Here is a 21567-nt window from a genome sequence, read left to right as displayed (position 1 = left end):
GCCATCTCAAAAGCTCATGACTTTATTGTAAATCAGTGTGCAGCTTATATGACATCATCACTGAGGGACACTGATGTCGCCCTGACTGCTCTCTCTCTCTCCCTAGGCTTGTGCCCGGTTGGCCTAGTAACTAAAATCTCAGATAAATTTACCCAAAAAGCACAGGTTTCCAAAATAGTAATACTTTAAGACCATTCTTATATAGTTTTAAAAAACAAAGCAAAAAAAAACAATCTATAGGAATCTGTTATACATCGTAACTTCTAATTCAACAAGCACCATCAATACAGCTTCGGGTAGTTCACCTTACATTCGTTGTGGGGGTGAAAGAAACGAAGTATGTACAAGAGAAAAAGTCTTTCATCCAGGCTCAGAAAGAAGATCATATCCCTAGAAAATGATTTTATTTCCAAGTTCAAGGCATTCGATCAGGCTGGTAGTATACCACTGTCTAAACGTCCAGCAGACTGGCTCCCCAGTCCAAGATCAATGTCCGCTTACTGCAAGGGACGTCACTTCCGCATCCATTCCATCCGTTCCAGGCTCCTCAGAGGTGTAGCAGCAGCATTTCGGCCAATGGCAACAGCGACGAGGTCTATGTACAGTTCAGAGTTCACAGAGATAATGAGAGCCACCTGGGAATGCTGTGTGGGGGGTTTGAGACAGGGAAGGACACTGAGGGGATGGCCAGACATCATGGAGTAGCTTCTGTTTCCTCCCAGAATCCCGCACACACAACGTTTGGCTGCCATGGAGTACAAAGCGATGACTGATGGCGAGGAGGAAAAGGACGAGATTCGATTCCACTTTATCAGGCCAGAGAGGCTAAAGAGGCTCGAGATGAGTAGAATCCGGGAACCGGCAATCCAGTGTGGAGTGTGACCTGTAATCGAGAAGACACAAGAAAGTATTAGAAGCAACGTGTAAAATACCCGCGTTAACCCCTAAGTATCAAACCCTCATTTAAAACACATTCTCAATGTGAGAGACACTGAAGCGAAAAAAAAATGATGATATTATGATTTGTATGTGTAGTACAGCTAAGAAATAAAACATTAAGATCAGATACATCAGTCTAATTGTTTCCAGTACAGGAAGAGTTAAGAAACTCCAGCTGTTATCTCTATGCAAAAAAGCCATTAAGCTCTACGACTTTCAAAAGTCGTGGAGAGGGCTGTCTTCTGACTTTTATTATCTCAACTGTTTACTTTTTCTCTGCCAGAGGAGAGGTCATTAGTTCACAGACTGCTCTGAAAGATTCATTTTGAATGCTGAGTGTTGTGTAATCTGCACATATTATAGAATGATGCAATGTTAGAAAAAACACTATATACCTGAAAATAAAAGTATGAGAATATTTTCTTTGCTGCTAATCTTCTAGTAATTATTCATAGTACACAACCAATTCATTATATCATATATTTTTTTTCGCTTCAGTGTCTCTTTAATAAATAAAGCGTTTTAACGGTAATGTGCCAATTTGTAGCTTATTATTATGATTCCTTATCACATCGATCATTTTGTACTTTGCCTGCACTCATATAGGCATTCTATGGAATACTTGGATTTTGTACTTAACCTGTAACATCTACATTAGAAACCAAGTGTTGTATGTGGGCCAATACCAGTCCGTCCATTGGCCAGGAACACCAGCTTCTGCTCTCAGAGTGTTTTCCCAAAGACCTCTTTATTAGTTCACAATAATAATTCATTGTAAAAGGAGTTTGCAACAAGCAACTCCCACAATGCACCTCTCCAGGGCAGTAGGCGGTGCCATGCAAGCCAAGTGTACGTTATGGTTTGGTTCCCACCATTAGTTCTACAATCATGTAAACCAACTTGCAGCCAATGGACACTTTCCTGGCAGTATAGCTTAGAGGCGGACCCAGGGATAACACTAAACATTAATAGCTGTAGGCATGCCATGAATTAGCGTCTCTGATTGGCCGTTCGCACGATAATACTCACCTGCACGTTGCGATTCAAACTGACGGCAGGAAACAACAACCCCTCCATGCTCTCGAAAGCCACAGGACCCTGCTGCTCCTCATTGATGGAGAAAGTCAGGGTTCTCCTGGTGAAGTCCAAGAGGACCCCGACAGTGGCCCCCTTAGTGATGCCTCCTTCAGTCCTGTATGGAGACAAAGCATGGAGTCAGTTTTAAAGCCAAACGCAATTGCCGCACATGTAATGTATTTCAAAGGCATCACATTATTTTTTGCTCCCATATGCAAATTTGTTTTTGAGATGTTTCTACATCATAACCACTTTCCCACCACAGGTTGTTGTCCCATAAAAACCAGAGCAATTTTTTACATTTCACGCTCCTTCCATTAATTCGTTAATAACTTTATCGCTACTTATCACACCGAAATAATTTATATACAGGTAGTCCCCGGTTAACGAACGAGATAGGGACTGTAGGTTCGTTCTTAACCTGAATCTGTTCTTAACTTGGAACACTGTGCTATCTCTGTCCCCTGTACCTCCTCTGTGCCCTCCTGTGCCTTCAGTGTCCTCCTCTGTGTCACCTCTGCCCTCTGTACCTGCATATACAAGTTGAAAAGGCATTTTTTCTTTGAATTTTTAAAACTGATTTTCTCAAAAACTACAAGTCCAATTTGAAAAAAACTGTTTTGACTTGTTCCCACGGAACACAGAATCCATACCGTCCATATCGGCGGGTCGTTTGTAAGTCTGGGACTACCTGTATATTTTTTTGTGGGCAAACCAGGCTTTCTTTGGGTGGTGCTTTTTGCTAAGAATTGACCATGCATTTTAAAGGTGATAAAAGTCATTATTTTTCAGTTTTGAGCCATTACAGTCTTTTGCCCATTGGTCCTGGTTAAGACAACATTTAAATTGTGTCTCTAGAACAATGTATGGTGACAATATTTTATTTGGTGTTTTTTGTTTTCTCATTATACTCTATCAGTAATTACAAGCCCTTTTTGTCAAAAATAACAGTAAATATATCCTCATGACATACATATTTAAAAATTCTCTACGGTAACTATTTAAAGCGGACCTAAACCAAACATTTTTTTAATTCAAAATATCTAGTTGCACCACTCTGACACATACAAAGATAAATAAACACTCCTTCAAGCCTATGAGCATTTCAGCGCATGCTTTTCACCCTTCTCTTTCCATAACTAGGGTTATACTGGGGGCAGCCATTAGCAATTCCTACTTTGCTGGACACCTCCTACTCCACCAGTCTGCCGGATCCTGTCCCGGCAATATGAAAGGAAGGGAGGGGTTCCTCCAATAAATGTAACATATTTTATATTTGTCATCATGGAGCTGAAAAAAGGCTGCTATTTATTACTATAATTTAGAAAATAGATTTTATTTCTGAAATCTTGTATTTTTAATTTGGGTCCACTTTAAGTATTCTTTTTTAAATTCGGTTACTTTGGCGCTTTTTCTTTTGAAAGTATTTTAGTTTGGTAACTATGAGGGTGGGGAGAAGGGCTTAAAGAGAGTCTGAAGTCGTTCACAATACCTCTTTGTATGAAAGCTTCTTCATTACCATAACCCAAGCTGATTCGCCGCAGGGCCGCGGCAAAACAAGGTCTTCTTAATCCCCCCCGGAATCCCCAAGGGAAAATTTGGGGCTCCTTCCAGGTAGAGTCAGAGCTTTGTGCTGTAGTTCTGCCTCTACTCGCGTCCATCTGCGCTGATTGCCGCCTCTCCCCGCCCCTCTCAGTCTTCCTTTACATAGAGGGGCGGGGAGAGATGGCGATCAGCGTAGATTGACTGTACTGGAGGCGGAGCTACAGCACAAAGGTCTGCCTCCCCCGGGCAGCAACATCCACGAAAGTCATGGAATTTTGCCCCGGGATTTGGGGGGTATAAAGCGCCTGTTCTGCTGCATCCCCACAGCGAATCAGCTATGGTTATATTGGTGAAAAAGCCTGCAGCATAAACAGACATTTTTTAAAAGGCTTCAGACTCTCTTTAATGGGTTTGTTACGGGGAATAGGAAATGTATTTTTTTAATGTAATACTACACTTATCCACTAGATGTCCCCACATACTTTCTAATTTTCTAAGTGCTCCCATTCACCAATCAGTGCTCTGCCAGGATTCAACATGAACGCACGCATTTGCGCGGCACTCATGAACGTGAAGTTACGTGTATATATATGTGTGAAATATATATATACTAGAAGATCCAAGCCCGTTTAAAAACGGGGTCTAGGTCTGTTTCTTGCCGCCCCCGATGCATGTTACTGCACATGTGCGCTCACACGCCCGCCAGGCTCCCTAGCCCTGTCCCCCTGAGCTACACAGGGACAGCGTGACGCAGGGACACAGGTTTTATTATAGAGGATATATATATACAATATATATATATATATATATATATATATATATATATATATATATATATATATACACACATATATATGTATTTATCTAAGTATTATAGCACCAACATATTACGCAGCGTTATTGTCTTGTCACTAACTGTCCCTGAGAGGGGTTCACAATCTAGTCCCTATACCCATGGATTTCAAGTGAAGGGGCGTATATATTCGAAGGTCTTTTCTTTTTCTCTTATGATCTGTGTTTCAATGCAAGGTAATTGAGACAAAGAAAATGTGCACAAAAGTTCCGGTTTTGCGTGAGAATTGAGGCATAAGCAGAAGTCGTGGTACCTGTTTGTGTGGGAGTTGTTGTGCATGAACCAGCTGCGGTTGTTGTCCACATACATGGCCCAAGCCTTGTCATCTTTCCCCAGCATGACGTCCTTTATCACCTCTATGCGGGCCACGCCGAAGGCCGGATCGGGGTGATTGTCGTACCGGTCGATGGTCAGCTCCCAGTAGTGGACCCCTTTGGAGAAGCCCGTCTTGCCCAACACCACCCTGTCGTCGTAGCTGTTGCACGTGATGGTCAGGTTGTCATTGGAGAAGATGATGTCAGAGTGGGCGGAGCTAGGGTCAAACGCAAACCAGGCCACTGTCAAAGAATGCGGCAAACAGAGTTTAGTTAAAAAAAATAAAGACAAAAACAAAACAAAAAAAAAATAAAAAACACACTTTCATAAAGTTGAACAGATTGAGCCGACCAGTTTTATACTTTCATTGTAAAAAGACAATCATGCAGAGCAGACGAGTGCAAATAAACAGCAGAATAAACTGGGATTAATAAACTAAACTAATAATGATATGAGAAGAGTAAGACATCTATAATTGGCTATTGCTCGTCATATATGAAGCATGGAAAACCAACTGCAAGGACATTTTTTACTTAATGATTTACATTGTTACTCCATTATTTACATGTGCCACTAACGATTGTAAAACAAATGAGAAAAAAACAAATAAAAAAAGTTCTCCCTGCACAGCAGCTGTTCTTGCCTTTCACTAGAGGGCGCTGTTGAGAAATAGACAGGCTCTGCATTCAGCTTAGTAAAAGCCTGTCTGCACCATCCAACAGGACCTTCTAATCATGCTCAACAAGTACTGGGAAGTCAGAAGGCCACTGGTTGTTAAACTCCCTCCTCCTCTGCAGAGATGAGGCTTCCTGTGCATTAACCCTTCACAATCCATGCCTGTGATCGCCACATCCTCCCAGCACTTCATTTTTTCCAGTGTGTTGGGGGAATGTCGGTGATCGTAAAAATGCTGCAGGGACTTTGTCTGACACTTTGATGCGCATAGGGTGGCACCGTGCCTGAGCTAAATCCGGCAACGGCGACCATATGACAAGCCCGAATGTGCCGGATGGGGCCACCGGTGATCAAAGTGAAGAGGCTAACACTGTGCTGGATTTTATCCGGCAACAGCGCCACCTAGTGACATCCATTTTTCCTATGTCAGACTTTACCCATCTTTTGGGCCGATACTGGGAAATATTGGATACTGGCCGATAGGATTAGGAAGGATTACCTTTCTGCTGCAGGCGCGGCACTAGTGCATGTATGTGCTTTTACCAAACTATATTTCTATTTGAAATATCAGTTTTAGGTGGAATTACCTTTATTGGAAACCGTTTCTACCTGGAGTCTACACTGCGGCTGCACACGAAAATCGGAGGCTTGATAAAATAATATCGCTAAAAATACTTTACAATAGAAGACCAACAAATATACCCCTGTGGAGCAGAACAGCCGCTATATGTCTTCCACAGGAAGTGGATTCCTGCTTATTCTCTCCATAGGAAGTGGATTCCTGCTTGTTCTCTCCACAGGAAGTGGATTCCTGCTTATTCCCTCCACAGGAAGTGGATTCCTGCTTCTTCTCTGCACAGGAAGTGGATTCCTGCTTCTTCTCTCCACAGGAAGTGGATTGCTGCTTCTTCTATGCCCAGGAAGTGGAATCCTGCTTCTTCTCTGCCCAGGAAGTGGATTCCTGCTTCTTCTCTGCCCAGGAAGTGGATTCCTGCTTTTTCTCTGCCCAGGAAGTGGATTCCTGCTTTTTCTCTGCCCAGGAAGTGGATTCCTGCTTCTTCTCTGCACAGGAAGTGGCTTCCTGCTCCTTCTCTGCCCAGGAAGTGGATTTCTGCTCCTTCTCTGCCCAGGAAGTGGATCCCTGCTTCTTCTCTGCCCAGGAAGTGGATTCCTGCTTCTTCTCTGCCCAGGAAGTGGATTCCTGCTCCTTCTCTGCCCAGGAACTGGATCCCTGCTTCTTCTCTGCCCAGGAAGTGGATTCCTGCTTCTTCTCTGCACAGGAAGTGGATTCCTGCTTCTTCTCTCCACAGGAAGTGGATTCCTGCTTCTTCTATGCCCAGGAAGTGGAATTCTGCTTCTTCTCTGCCCAGGAAGTGGATTCCTGCTTCTTCTCTGCCCAGGAAGTGGATTCCCGCTTCTTCTCTGCCCAGGAAGTGTATTCCCGCTTCTTCTCTGCCCAGGAAGTGGATTCCCGCTTCTTCTCTGCACAGGAAGTGGCTTCCTGCTCCTTCTCTGCGCAGGAAGTGGATTCCTGCATCTTCTCTGCCCAGGAAGTGGATTTCTGCTCCTTCTCTGCCCAGGAAGAGGATCCCTGCTTCTTCTCTGCCCAGGAAGTGGATTCCTGCTCCTTCTCTGCCCAGGAAGTGGATTCCTGCTTCTTCTCTGCCCAGGAAGTGGATTTCTGCATCTTCTCTGCCCAGGAAGTGGATTTCTGCTCCTTCTCTGCCCAGGAAGTGGATCCCTGCTTCTTCTCTGCCCAAGAAGTGGATTCCTGCTCCTTCTCTGCCCAGGAAGTGGATTCCTGCTTCTTCTCTGCCCAGGAAGTGGATTTCTGCTCCTTCTCTGCCCAGGAAGTGGATCCCTGCTTCTTCTGTGCCCAGGAAGTGGATCCCTGCTCCTTCTCTGCCCAGGAAGTGGATTCCTGCTTCTTCTATGCCCATGAAGTGGATTCCTGCTTCTTCTGTGCCCAGGAAGCGGATTCCTGCTCCTTCTCTCTGCATGGAGTGGATTCCTGCTTCTTCTCTCCACAGGAAGTGGATTTCTGCATCTTCTCTCCACAGGAAGTGGATTCCTGCTTCATCTCTACACAGGAAGTGGATTCCTGCTTCTTCTCTCCACAGGAAGTGGATTCCTGCTTCTTCTCTCTGCCCAGGAAGTGGATTCCTGCTTCTTCTCTCTGCAGGAAGTGGATTCCTGCTCCTTCTATGCCCAGGAAGTGGATTCCTGCTTCTTCTCTGCCCAGGAAGTGGATTCCTGCTCCTTCTCTCTGCGCAGGAAGTGGATTCCTGCTTCTTCTCTCTGCAAGAAGTGGATTCCTGCTTCTTCTCTCTGCAAGAAGTGGATTCCTGCTTCTTCTCTGCCCAGGAAGTTGATTCCTGCTTCTTCTCTGCCCAGGAAGTGGATTCCTACTTCTTCTTTGTGCAGGGAGTGGATTCCTGCTTCTTCTTTGCGCAGGAAGTGGATTCCTGCTTCTCTTCCCGGGAAGTGGATTCCTGCTTCTTCTCTGCCCGGGAATTGGATTCCTGCTTCTTCTCTCTGCCCAGGAAGTGGATCCCTGCTTCTTCTCTGCCCAGGAAGTGGATTCCTGCTTCTTCTCTCTGCAGGAAGTGGATTCCTGCTTCTTCTCTACCCAGGAAGTGGATTCCTGCTTTTTCTCTGCCCAGGAAGTGGATTCCTGCTTCTTCTCTGCACATGAAGTGGATTCCTGCTTCTTCTATTTGCAGGAAGTGGATTCCTGCTTCTTCTCTGCCCAGGAAGTGGATTCCTGCTTCTTCTCTGCACAGGAAGTGGATTCCTGCTTCTTCTATTTGCAGGAAGTGAATTCCTGCTTCTTCTCTGCACAGGAAGTGGAATCCTGCTTTTTCTCTGCCCAAGAAGTGGAATCCTGCTTCTTCTCTGCCCAAGAAGTGGATTCCTGCTTCTTCTCTGCACAGGAAGTGGATTCCTGCTCCTTCTCTGCACAGGAAGTGGATTCCTGCTTCTTCTCTGCACAGGAAGTGGATTCTTGCTTCTTCTCTGCACAGGAAGTGGATTCCTGCTTCATCTCTACACAGGAAGTGGATTCCTGCTTCTTCTCTCCACAGAAAGTGGATTCCTGCTTCTTCTCTCCACAGAAAGTGGATTCCTGCTTCTTCTCTCCACAAGAAGTGGGTTCCTGCTTCTTCTCTCCACAGGAAGCAGATTCCTGCTTCTTCTCCCCGCAGGAAGTGGATTCCTGCTTCTTCTCTGCACAGGAAGTGGATTCCTGCTTCTTCTCTGCGCAGGAAGTGGATTCCTGCATCTTGTCTTTGACGGGTCTCTTCTCATTCGTTGTCCTGATAACCATGGTAAATTCTAGAGCCAGATTTTGCACCATCAGCCACCATCTCCAGTACTTGGCTCTATCCTAAGGTCAGAGGGTCAGCTACTAACTTACCATGGCTGCGGAACAGACAGACGTTAGAGAGACATCCGCCAGTGATGCTCCATGCGATGCCAATCTTTCTGACCCATCAAATTTACAGTACTTCTTGCCAATTCTAAATGGCCCAATATGAAAATATTCTGCATGTAAGTCAGAATTATTAGCTTTGATGTGCATCTCTAGACCGCCATACTGGGTAACCGGGGACCAAGGAGAAGAAGAATGGGGTCATGGGGCAAAGCCAGGCGATTTGGCACCGGCAATGCAATACCATTCCTTCCCTGATCTTCAGTTCCAGGACCAGTCGCCGGTGCCAGACTCCCACAGGGACACCACACCTTCCCCGGTCTTCAGTTCCAGGACCGGTCACCGGTGCCAGACTTCCACAGGGAAACGGCACCTTCCTCGATCTTCAGTTCCAGGACCAGTCGCCGGTGCCAGACTCCCACAGGGACACCATGCCTTCCCTGGTCTTCAGTTCCAGGACCAGTTGCCGGTGCCAGACTCCCACAGAGACACCATTCCTTCCCTGGTCTTCAGTTCCAGGACCAGTCGCCGGTGCCAGACTTCCACAGGGAAACGGCACCTTCCCCGATCTTCAGTTCCAGGACCAATCACCAGTGCCACACTCCCACAGGGACATGGCACCTTCCCCGATCTTCAGTTCCAGGACCAGTCACCAGTGCCACACTCCCACAGGGACATGGCACCTTCCCCGATCTTCAGTTCCAGGACCAGTCACCAGTGCCACACTCCCACAGGGACATGGCAACTTCCCTGATCTTCAGTTCCAGGACCAGTTGCCAGTGCCAGACTCCCGCAGGGACACCACACCTTCCCTGGTCTTCAGCTCCAGGACCAGTCGCCGGTGCCAGACTCCCGCAGGGACACCACACCTTCCCTGGTCTTCAGCTCCAGGACCAGTCGCCGGTGCCAGACTCCCGCAGGGACACCACACTTTCCCTGGTCTTCAGTTCCAGGACCAGTCGCCGGTGCCAGACTCCCGCAGGGACACGCCTCCTGCAGGGACACACCTCCTGCAGGGACACGCCTCCTGTACTCACACGCTTGAAGAACAAACTTGGAGACGGCACACAAATGGCTTCAGCAAACACAAGGGCGCCACCCCAACACATGCTTTGTTACTTTATTTGCCATAATAGAGCTTATATTTGCTAAAGGTATTCAAGTGCTGAACTTTGTTCTTCGATTTGGGCACCAGCAACTGCTAAATCAAAACTTTATTGGCTACAACAAAAATATCGGTCAATGCCAGTAAATGAAAAATGTATCCGCATACGAGCCGAGGACAGTGATGGATGGGATGCCGATATACCTGATCATACGCTGATAAACCTTACACCCGCTACCTGGCATTGTTTTATGAATACCCCCCATAGTTGGTACTCATTCATCCTTATGGACCTCACAAGGGCAGAGGATACACCGGACACCACTGGGAAGAGTGTTTCACGTGTTGTTAAGTTGCAGTCACATGACTTTATTCTTTTTACTGATTTAAAGGTCTTTAAGAAAAGCAACACTCCGAAATGTTGTATTTGGATATAGACAACAAGGTGAAGACAGCTCACCCCAAGTCCTGCTGTAAGGAGCTGAAAGAGTTAAATAAAAATGAACAAAAAAGTTTACTTACAAAAAAAATACGTTAGCTTCGGCAAACAAAAACCAACACAGGAAGCGGCACAAAAAAGCTGCTATACGGTACTGATTGCAACACAACGCGGTAGCCAAGACTGCATCGCTTAAAGCGGTCTAACACCCAGCATTTCAACTTTGCCTTAAAAGATTTCTTACAGCTTAGAAACTATTATGCCAGATTTTTTTTAAAACAGAAATTCACTGAATGGGTTAAACATGACATTTTAGTGTTGCATTTAGCTAGAAATCAGCGTCCCTGCTGAGGTTTAGATACAAATGTATCATGTTTTGAGTGTAAATAAACAAAAGCCTCTAAGAGAGCACAGAGGGCTTCCCAGACAGGCTTTTCAGAGGTTTATTTGCATTCCAAACATGATACATTTGTATCTAAACCTCAGCACAGATGCGGATTTCTAGCTAAATACAGCACTAAAGTGTCATGTTTAACCCATTCAGTGAATTTCTGTTTAAAAAAAATCTGGCATAATAGTTTCTAAGCTGTAAGCAATCTTTTAAAGCAAAGTTGAAATGCTGGGTGTTAGGCCGCTTTAACGGCGACGGCAAAAAAGCTGCATGCTAACGAACAGCGAGTAGGTTGAGTTGCATGCGACTCACGGATTGCTCCCTCCTTCAGGCGATCCATACCTGCCACCAGTTTTTTTATGTCAACTGTTGGGTGTCCGGCAAACAGCATGCAGGGTAGAGACAGGTGCTCTTGGTTGGTAATCAACATGGCAAAAGAGGCATCATCATCAACAACACACAGGACTCCCGCGACAGGTGGACAGAGCGGGGCCAGACTGAGAACCTCTGCCGGATCTTATTCTTGTGGAGATTTCCCATAGCTTTCTTTCCCGGAAATACTAAAGGGTGTAGACCTGGGGGCCGCAGGAGGCAAAGTCAGGATGAGGCTGGGCCGCATAAGGAATTTCACAATCGCGGCGCATCGCCGCCTCTGCCCGCCCCTCTCACTCTTCCTTCACAGAGAGGGGCGGGGAGAGGCAGCGATCCGTGCGGCGATTGACGTCAGGAGGGGCAGAGCTGAAGCTGAAAGCTCTGCCCCTTCCAGGAAATGCCGGCGGATTGCCCCCCGGGCGATTTGGGGGCTCTGCAGCCCTTGTTTAGCGGCGGGGATGCGGCGGATTACTTGGGAGCACTGAAGCGAACTATAAGGAAGCTTTTGCCGGCGAGGGCCACAAAATATTGTATCGAGGGCCGCAAATGGCCCGCGGGCCGCGAGTTTGAGACCCCTGGTGTAGAACCTGGTACACATCTTCAATGTGAATTGGACAACTTTGCCACCTTCATATAGTATGAGGACCAACAGATTTTGAACACTATGAGCAGAATGTGTAGGTGAGCTCTCATACTACGTGGAGGTAGTAAAGTTGGTCAGTGATTGGCCAATCAAAGTTGAAGGTGTGTACCAGGCTTTTGTTTGCCGAAAGGGGCGGACTATCCCGCTCCCGTCACAGGTGCCCCAGTTGCAGATTCATCTTCAATTCCTGTGACAACTGGGAAGTTTTAAAATTCACACCTTTTTTTATTTTTAGAAGATGTTTTTTCATTTGTAAGGCCTAATGTACAAACTTGCACACTGCAATATTACCGTTACTAACGTCAGCAGAGTACCGTGTGTTGCGCAATTAGCGCGGCCCGCAGTACATGGGCAATGTGCATTGTGCTATTAGCGTAACCCATGTTACCAAAACAACTTGTGCATTGGCCTTGTGGTAATTGCATGCGAGGTACTCTGCTGTGATTTGTTCCTGAAATATTGATGTAGGTTCGTCCATTAGGCCTATAAAGAGCAAATTATTCAGTTCTACTGAGCAAAGAGGCACCTAGGCAGCAATAAAGTTTAGGAACTACAGTTAAGGTGATTGTGAACAATGCAAAGCAAACAATCATATTGGGTAGTGCCACATTTGAACCCGTTTTGGCTGTAAAAATAATTTTTCTATCTTCCATTGTTTTTGCAATATTAACGTTTTTAGTAAAGGTTAAAAGTTGCCCAGCTGTACACTGACATTTTTCAAGATGAAAACAGCACTGTTTTTCAGCACAAAAGGGCACAAACCTAGCAGTTTTTACTTTTGCTAATTGTGTGTGTGTGTGTGTGTGTGTGGGGGGGGGAGGGGTGGGGGGGAGGGGGGTCTCTCCCTGGCCACGTCCCCTGCCGCTCCTCCACCTCCCTGCAAGCTGAGAGAGAGAGAGATCTCTCTCCTCCAGCGTTGTGACCCAAAGGTCACGAAAGTGAAAGTGGGCCAGTAAGTAAATAAGAGATGCCTACTGGCTGAACCATTTCCAGTAAGCATGCCAATTTTGCAGATGTTAATTGATTTACCGTGCCTGGCTGAAGGTATAAAACAGTGTAAGCATGATAAAACAGTTTTGTATGTTAAAGGAACAATATAGTGAAAATCATACAATTTGGAATACATGCAAGCACATATAGGGCTTGATTCACAAAGCGGTGCTAACTGTTAGCACGCCTGTGAAAACCCCCTTAGCACGTCTAAACAAGCTTTTCGCGCATAAAGCTTTACGCGCGCAAAACTTTATGCGCATAAAACTTTACGCGCGTACTGCACAGAGCGCAGGGCGCTCCGCGCGAAGTGCCCATTAAAGCCTATGGGACTTAGTGCGCGTTAAAACTTTGCGCGCGTAAAAGTTTGCGCGCGCAAAGTTAGCGCGCGATCTGATTGAGAAATCCGGTGCTAACCTACTTAGCACCCTGGTTAGCGCGTCTAAAGACTTTAGACGTGCTAAGTAGGTTAGCACCGCTTTGTGAATCAAGCCCATACAGTAAATACGAAGTACAGTTCTTCCGGAGTAAAATGAGACATACATTACTTTTCTCCTATGTTGCTGTCACTCACAGGAGATAATAGAAATCTGGCAGAACGGACAGGTTTTGGACTAGCCCATCTCCTCATGGGGGGTTCTCAGGGTTTTCTTTATTTTCAAAAGCACTTAGTGAATGGCAGTTGCTCTGTCTAACTGCTGGCCAGCATCTTTATATTATTTCTCTTCAGGGCGTGTCTTTATAAAGAATAAAGGCCATGCTGGGAATCCCCCATGAAGAGATGGACTAGCCCAAAACCTGTTGGTAATGTCAGATTTCTACTACCTACTGTAAGTGACAGCAACATAGGAGAAAAGTCATTTATGGCTCATTTTACTCTGGAAGAAACATACTTCTTATTTGTATGTGTTTACAGGTATTGAAAATGTTATATCTTTTTTTGCGATAGTGATCCTTTTAATGATAAGCAGTTTACGCCCTCCCCCCATCAACATACAATACTGGTCTATCATGCTTACCTAAATACAGTGGCTTGCAAAAGTATTCGGCCCCCTTGAAGTTTTCCATATTTTGTCACATTACTGCCACAAACATGAATCAATTTTATTGGAATTCCACATGAAAGACCAATACAAAGTGGTGTACATGTGAGAAGTGGATCGAAAATCATACATCATTCCAAACATTTTTTACAAATAAATAACTGCAAAGTGGGGTGTGCGTAATTATTCAGCCCCCTTTGGTCTGAGTGCAGTCAGTTGCCCATAGACATTGCCTGATGAGTGCTAATTACTAAATAGAGTGCACCTGTGTGTAATCTAATGTCAGTACAAATACAGCTGCTCTGTGACGGCCTCAGAGGTTGTCTAAGAGAATATTGGGAACAACAACACCGTGAAGTCCAAAGAACACACCAGACAGGTCAGGGATAAAGTTATTGAGAAATTTAAAGCAGGCTTAGGCTACAAAATGATTTCCAAAGCCTTGAACATCCCACGAAGCACTGTTCAAGCGATCATTCAGAAATGGAAGGAGTATGGAACAACTGTAAACCTACCAAGACGAGGCCGTCCACCTAAACTCACAAGCCGAACAAGGAGAGCGCTAATCAGAAATGCAGTCAAGAGGCCCATGGTGACTCTGGACGAGCTGCAAAGATCTACAGCTCAGGTGGGAGACTCTGTCCATAGGACAACTATTAGTCATGCACTGTACAAAGTTGGCCTTTATGGAAGAGTGGCAAGAAGAAAGGCATTGTTAACAGAAAGCATAAGAAGTCCCGTTTGCAGTTTTCCACAAGCCTTGTGGGGGACACAGCAACCATGTGGAAGAAGGTGCTCTGGTCAGATGAGACCAAAATGCAACTTTTTGCCCAAAATGCAAAACGCTATGTGTGGCGGAAAACTAACACTGCACATCACTCTGAACACACCATCCTTACTGTCAAATATGGTGGTGGCAGCATCATGCTCTGGGGGTGCTTCTCTTCAGCAGGGACAGGGAAGCTGGTCAGAGTTGATGGGAAGATGGATGGAGCCAAATACAGGGCAATCTTGGAAGAAAACCTCTTGGAGTCTGCAAAAGACTTGAGACTGGGTCGGAGGTTCACCTCCCAGCAGGACAATGACCCTAAACATAAAGCCAGGGCAACAATGGAATGGTTTAAAACAAAACATATCTATGTGTTAGAATGGCCCAGTCAAAGTCCAGATCTAAATCCAATCGAGAATCTGTGGCAAGATCTGAAAACTGCTGTTCACAAACGCTGTCCATCTAATCTGACTGAGCTGGAGCTGTTTTGCAAAGAAGAATGGGCAAGGATTTCAGTCTCTAGATGTGCAAAGCTGGTAGAGACCTACCCTAAAAGACTGGCAGCTGTAATTGCAGCAAAAGGTGGTTCTACAAAGTATTGACTCAGGGGGCTGAATAATTACGCACACCCCGCTTTGCAGTTATTTATTTGTAAATAATGTTTGGAATCATGTATGATTTTCGTTCCACGTCTCACATGTACACCACTTTGTATTGGTCTTTCAAGTGGAATCCCAATAAAATTGATGCATGTTTGTGGCAGTAATGTGACAAAATGTGGAAACCTTCAAGGGGGCAAAATACTTTTGCAAGCCACCGTATTTTAATAACAGCATACATCTTCAGCCAGGAACAAAACAACATCAACATTCAAAATCAGCTAGCTAGACTGCTGGCTTTACCAGATTATATCTCGTTCGCTCATTAGAACTGAAGACATTGCTCTGTACGAATGATGCAACTTCTAATTCATGTCAATTTGGGTTGGAAAGTTTAGAGAAATAACCCCAACAAGGCCACAGACAACAACAAAATCCAGGCAGAGGTTCTGACCCTTCCTGACAATAGCCAAGACAATAAATAATATGGCTGAGAATCCACTTGGAAAACAAAAACACATGGACATTATTTTAATAAAATAAACAAAAAAGTAAGAAAGAAAGAAATACATGAAAACTCTTCTAATCGCCCTATGCAAGCCCAACTGCAACCAAAACTATTATTTTAAGCTGTGGATAAGGGAAACCAGAATGCAAAACCTATCTTGGGTCTCAATTGCTGCGTATGTCCCTGTTACGGAAAATATTACCCCACTTCCTGTTCAGCTGACTAGCGGTCACTGGCACAGGAAGTGAGGTGAATCTCTGTAACGGTGACAGAGGCAGCAATTATGTAAACTTCCTGTTAGAGAGAAGAAGAGTTTGAAACTCTGTGTTTTTCTTTATAACTGTTACTTCCTCTCCCAGTGACACCCAGGCCTCAGCGTCAATGTTCAGACAGGAAGTGAGGTCACTTATTCTGCAACAGTCACTCCGATGGCAGTAACCGTCTGACAGTGGTTCAAACATTTCCCCGCTGTAACAGGAAAAAAACCAAAGATGGCTAAAATTGGACTTTAACTTACTTTGAGTTTACTTTTTAAAGTCAAAACTGTCTCTTGAATGAGTTGCCAGATGAAAGATGAAATCAGGCTTACAGTGGGGGGTGCCTCCTCTTTAAGATAGTAGGAGGAGCAGAAGATTTCTTAAAGCACAAATCTAGTAGCAAAGCAAATTAGTGTTTCAAATAAGACACAGAAGCAGCTTTAAACTATCGACAGGACAGGGTACCTTTTCTGGAGTATTCCTGGAGGTCCAATGAGAGCGGCCTGCTTCTGCGGGGCCGCCTGGTGATACGAGCCCGCTCCCGCTCCCTCCGGCCACAAGTGGTCGCTGTTGGGAGACGGGAGACAGGCTGCTCATTCAGAATATGACTAGGCCTTACCTCCCTAATCTCCGACCACCTCTATAGTTCTCTTTAAAGATAGAATCACTACCCGACCTACACAACGCTACAGTAATATCTGCCTCTCTCTATTATCTGTCCCTCTCTATCCCCAGAATACCAGTATTATCAGTCAGTTCCGCCCCGCCTGGGCATTCAGCTATTCTACGCCTGAGTGGAGAAAGGCCTGTCCAGTCTACAACTAGTCTAGTCGTATTTCTCCAGGGAATATATACTGGCGGTAAAGCAATGACATCCTATTATAGGATAGGGCGTCCCTCATCAGAGATTCAGCAAATCACAGGTTGCCGGGTGGGGGAATTGTACATCACAGACACACGCACCATTCAGACCAGCTTATAGACCTACGCGGGTCTCACATGCAACTATAGTGTCATTTCATTGGCTGAGCCAGGAAACACAAAACCGAAAGGAGAACTTTATGAAGAGTCATTGAATTAGACATTATGTGGGAATTTCACTGGTAATTTATCCTAACTCACCAAATATATATATAAAAAAAAAACAAAAACATTTATATCGCGCTTTTCTCCTCTTTACTCAAAGCGCCAGAGCTGCTGCCACTAGGGGGAGCTCCATAGGCAGTAGCAGTGTTAGGGAGACTTGCCTAAGGTCTCCTTACTGAATAGGTGCTGGCCTACTGAACAGGCAGAGCCAAGATTCGAACCCTGGTCTGCTGTGTCAGAGGCAGAGCCCTTACCCAGTACACTATCCAGCCGCTGATAAACACTTTATATGTCCTCCTTATTACATGGTCTCCTACATTAAATATGCCCACATGAATGCACAATCCACCTCATGTGTCTACATCACTTCCTGTCACTCCTAATTTGTTGCCACTGCTTGAAACCTGTAGTGTCTGTATCGTAGTCTTGGACTTGGGCCAATTTAGGTGGAAGCCAATTAACTTATCTGTACGTTTTTGAGATGTGGGAGGAAACCAGAGTGCCTGGAGAAAACTCACGCAGCCACGGGAAGAACATTGTGTAGATAGAGCCCAGACTGCACACTATCATTGCACGATACATACACAGACATATGACTATGGTAGGATTAGAGTGTGAGCTCCTCTGAGGACAGTCAGTGACATGACTATGTACTCTGTACAGTGCTGCAGAAGATGTCAGTGCTATATAAATACATAATAATAATATGGTAGGACATTACACTATGGTTATGGTAGGATTAGAGTGTGAGCTCCTCTGAGGACAGTCAGTGACATGACTATGCACTCTGTAATGTGCTGCAGGAGAGGTCAGTGCTGTATAAATACATAATAATAATATGGTAGGACATTAGACTATGACTATGGTAGGATTAGATTGTGAGCTCCTCTGAGGACAGTCAGCGACATGACTATGCACTCTGTAATGTGCTGCAGGAGAGGTCAGTGCTGTATAAATACATAATAATAATATGGTAGGACATTAGACTATGGTTATGGTAGGATTAGAGTGTGAGCTTCTCTGAGTACTCTGTAAAGTGCTGCAGAGGATGTTAGTGCTATATAAATACTAAATAATAATAATTTTCAGCCTGTTTCTCCCAGAGTAAAATCCACTGTAAAATATGTTTCCCCTGTTTTCCTGTCCCATACAGTAGGCAGTGAAAATCCAATTTTGGACTAGTCCATCTCCTTAAAGGGAACCAGAGATGAACGATTTACACAAAATAAACATATCAGTTGATTGCTTGTAAAGAATAAATGCTCTACCTGATAATTTCGACACTCTGGTGTGCCTTTTTGAGTGTTTTTTATCCATTTTTGCTCCAGGAAATATCCAATATGGCCGCCAGGTTTTAAGCTGTTCTGGATGTGCTGTCTAGCCTCTGAGACTATAGACAAGCAGGGACAGGGCTGCTGCAGGCTTTCATCTGTCTGCTTTCAACTTTATTATTCTGACATGCTGTGTGGCTGCCTGTAGGAAGTGTCTCTCATATAAATGAAACTGCATACAGTAGATAATGACAGGCTGCACACAGATACACTTGTCTGTTTCAGAGATTCTTTCTCGGCAGCAGAAGCCCCTCCCATCTCAACAGCTCTGAGTATGAAATCTGAGCCAGGAGGGGGCAGGCTTGGGCTTGAAAAGACCACAGAAGAGTGACTCAGCTATAATGATTTCAGGTCAAACCTCGACTGAGCCAGTCGGTGGATTCTTATCACAGCTGATAACAGATAGATTAGACTGAGAAGAATAAAGCTAAAAGCATGGTAGGTGTTTACTGTCATGTTCCCACTGATAAATGTAATAAAATACATGAGGGTGCTTCCTCTCTGGTTCTATTTAAGGTGGATTCTCAGTTATATATTTATTTTCAAAAGTACTTATAGAATGGCACTTTCTTAGTCCAACTGCCAAAATAGTGTGAAAGTGAGAAGGGAAGCTGGGTGATATCATTAGATCCTTTTCCAGGGAGTGATTTTGAAAAGAATAAAGGTAATACTGAGAATTCTCCATGAGGAGATGGACTAGTCCAAAATCTGTTAACAGATACACAGCTAAGGAAAGGGAAGCATAGAGCCTCCCCGGCCTTCCCTCCGTCCCCTCGTTCCAGCGATGTACCCTGGTGAAGTTCAGCAACAGTATACCTCCTCGTCCCTCCCCGGCACATGCGCCAGTCTGAAGGCTGACGGAGGAGGACGGAGAGGTACTGCACTAAGCTGGCTGATGAACTTCACAGGGAACAGCGCTGGAATAAGAGGACAGACACAGGACTGGGAATACTCTCTCCTATCCAGAGCCTCCCATCTACATAGTAAGTATCTATGTTTATGTCTATTTGCTTCAGATTTACTTAAAGCAAACCTGCAGTGAAAATAAACGTATGATACAATAAATTGTATGTGTAGCCCAGCTAAGAAATAGAACATTAGCAGCAAAGAAAAGAGTTGCATAGTGTTTTCCAGTGCAGAAAGAGTTAAAAAAAACTTCAGTTGTAACCTATGCAAAAAGGCCTCTCTGAGCTCTTCGTGCCACTGGGTGGAATACAGGCCTGTTTTCTAAAGCACTTAACCACTTAAGGACCAGGGGTGTTTTGGCTGATCTGTGCTGCGTGGGCTCTCCAGTCCACAGCACAGATCAGGAATGAGGCAGGGCGTTCAGATTTCCCCCTTTTTACCACTAGGGATGTCCTGCTGGGGGGGTCTGATCGCCGCCGCTCTGTACGGCCGAGCCAGGGGGGGTTGTTGGCTCATCAAAGCCCCCCTCCGCAGCGATTTTCCGCCTCCCTCTCTTTCCCTCCCTCCCCTCCTTCCCCTGGGCGGTGCAGCGCCGTATGATGTAAACGGCAGGGATTTCTTCCCCAGGTGTTTACAATTAGCCTGCAAGCTGCGATCTGAGGCTCGCAGGCTGTTCACGGAGACACCCTCCGTGAACTGACATGGAATGGTCGGTTCCATGTAAATCCACTTACGACGCCTATCGGCGTTAGGCGGTCGTTAAGTGGTTTTTAAAGAGAAACTCCGACCAAGAATTGAACTTTATCCCAATCAGTAGCTGATACCCCATTTTACATGAGAAATCTATTCCTTTTCACAAACAGACCTTCAGGGGGCGCTGTATGACTGATATTGTGGTGAAACCCCTCCTACAAGAAGCTGTGAGTACCGTGGTACTTCTGGCAGTTTCCTGTCTGTGAACCTTGTTGCATTGTGGGAAATAGCTGTTTACAGCTGTTTCCAACTACCAAAAAAGCATGCAGCAGCTACATCACATCAAAACAGCCAAGAGAAAGTGAGAGACAGCTTGAGATAAGATTCTAGTGCAGAAAAGTTCAAAGGGTCATTATATCTGCTTTGTTTTATAGCTTAAAAGACAGAGTGTGGTTTTAAAACTGCAACTGTGACAGTATGATGCAATGTTATAAATAAAGATCTATAACTGAAAATAAAAATATGAGATTCTTTTCTTTGCCACTAATGCTCTATTTGATAGCCATACTAGACATACAATTCATCATTGCCGCGGAATAGGTTGGCGCTTAATAAATCGAGAATAATAATTATATCATACTTTTTTTCACATTAGGTTGCTTTAAAGCAGAAAGTCCTGTATTTTGCATTTCGTTTTGCCGATTCTTATCTCATTTTTCTAGTTCCTAAACATAACACCTCAGGATAGCTTTCAGATTGCTCTTCCCTGCTTTTGCGCGCTGTGACGTGGTGCGCTCTTTGCTTCCAATATTACCCCTTTTATTTATGGCATTTAAAGGGCACAGATGATAAACAATGGGGGCCGGGGGTCTTAGAGACGCATATCAGCATCAAATGCATAAAATGGCAGTCGTCTGTCACGCCATCCGCTGCCGCACTGTCAGATAAACAAAATAATAACAGCGTAAAGCAAAGTGGCAAACGACAGTCAGCGACAGCACTCAGCCTTTCATGTCTTAGTAAACTGTTATTATTTGTATTATTGTGCAGCACAATCCCAGCTTTATCGCAATCGCAGCAAACCTGACGGTTTTAGGTATGAGTAATGAGGGGGGATGCGTTGCCATGGGAACACCTCTCATTCTCCTTCTCCGTACGCGGCCATTTTAATGAATTGGCCTGCAAGTCCTCTGCAGATAAAGATACAGGCTGAGGCCTGGCGCTCCACACAGGACCAGAAGATAAAGTCCAGGAGTTTGTATCCTGAAATTAATATCTAAAAGATCAGATTTGGGGTTGGACATTTTTGCACTTAAATGCAATGCACAGTCATTTATTTTTATTTTTTAATCTTTAGCAAACAGGATTTTGATATTTGCGTCACCTGCTGCTCTGACCGGCAAGCTGCGCTGCAGCAAAAAACCCAAAGGCTCAAATTTGCAGCAGTGCAGTAAGGGCCCTTTTCCACCGCAGGCGATTCGCTTAAAATCGCAAAACGCTAGCGGTTTTTAAATCGCTGGGGTTGCTAATTTAACATAGGAATTGCAAAATTCCACTATCGTGATTTGAATTTTCGTCAAATCCCAATCACTTTCTGGAGG

The 21567-nt window shown here is 44.9% G+C and overlaps 1 protein-coding gene across 8 annotated transcripts in view; it reads right to left on the bottom strand.

Moving 5' to 3' along the window:
• Positions 1–389: 389 nt before the first annotated feature.
• The window catches only part of TRIM9 (tripartite motif containing 9), a 136824-nt gene continuing 115646 nt past the window's right edge, over positions 390–21567 (bottom strand). For 4 of the 8 annotated variants that reach the window (XM_068254769.1, XM_068254771.1, XM_068254770.1 and 1 more), the window contains 3 exons: positions 4668–4971; positions 1969–2131; positions 390–883 (listed from right to left, as the gene is read on the bottom strand). In XM_068254769.1, the coding sequence (XP_068110870.1) occupies positions 812–883; positions 1969–2131; positions 4668–4971 (539 nt within the window). In that variant the 3' untranslated portion in view covers positions 390–811. Of the gene's footprint in view, positions 884–1968; positions 2132–4667; positions 4972–11081; positions 11136–16415; positions 16518–21567 lie in introns of all 8 variants that reach the window. The other 4 variants (XM_068254765.1, XM_068254768.1, XM_068254766.1 and 1 more) reach the window with 2 other exon arrangements.

Source organism: Hyperolius riggenbachi, chromosome 9, assembly GCF_040937935.1.
Source record: "Hyperolius riggenbachi isolate aHypRig1 chromosome 9, aHypRig1.pri, whole genome shotgun sequence".
Classification (NCBI taxonomy): domain Eukaryota; kingdom Metazoa; phylum Chordata; class Amphibia; order Anura; family Hyperoliidae; genus Hyperolius; species Hyperolius riggenbachi.
This window is presented reverse-complemented; position numbering and strand designations above follow the sequence as displayed.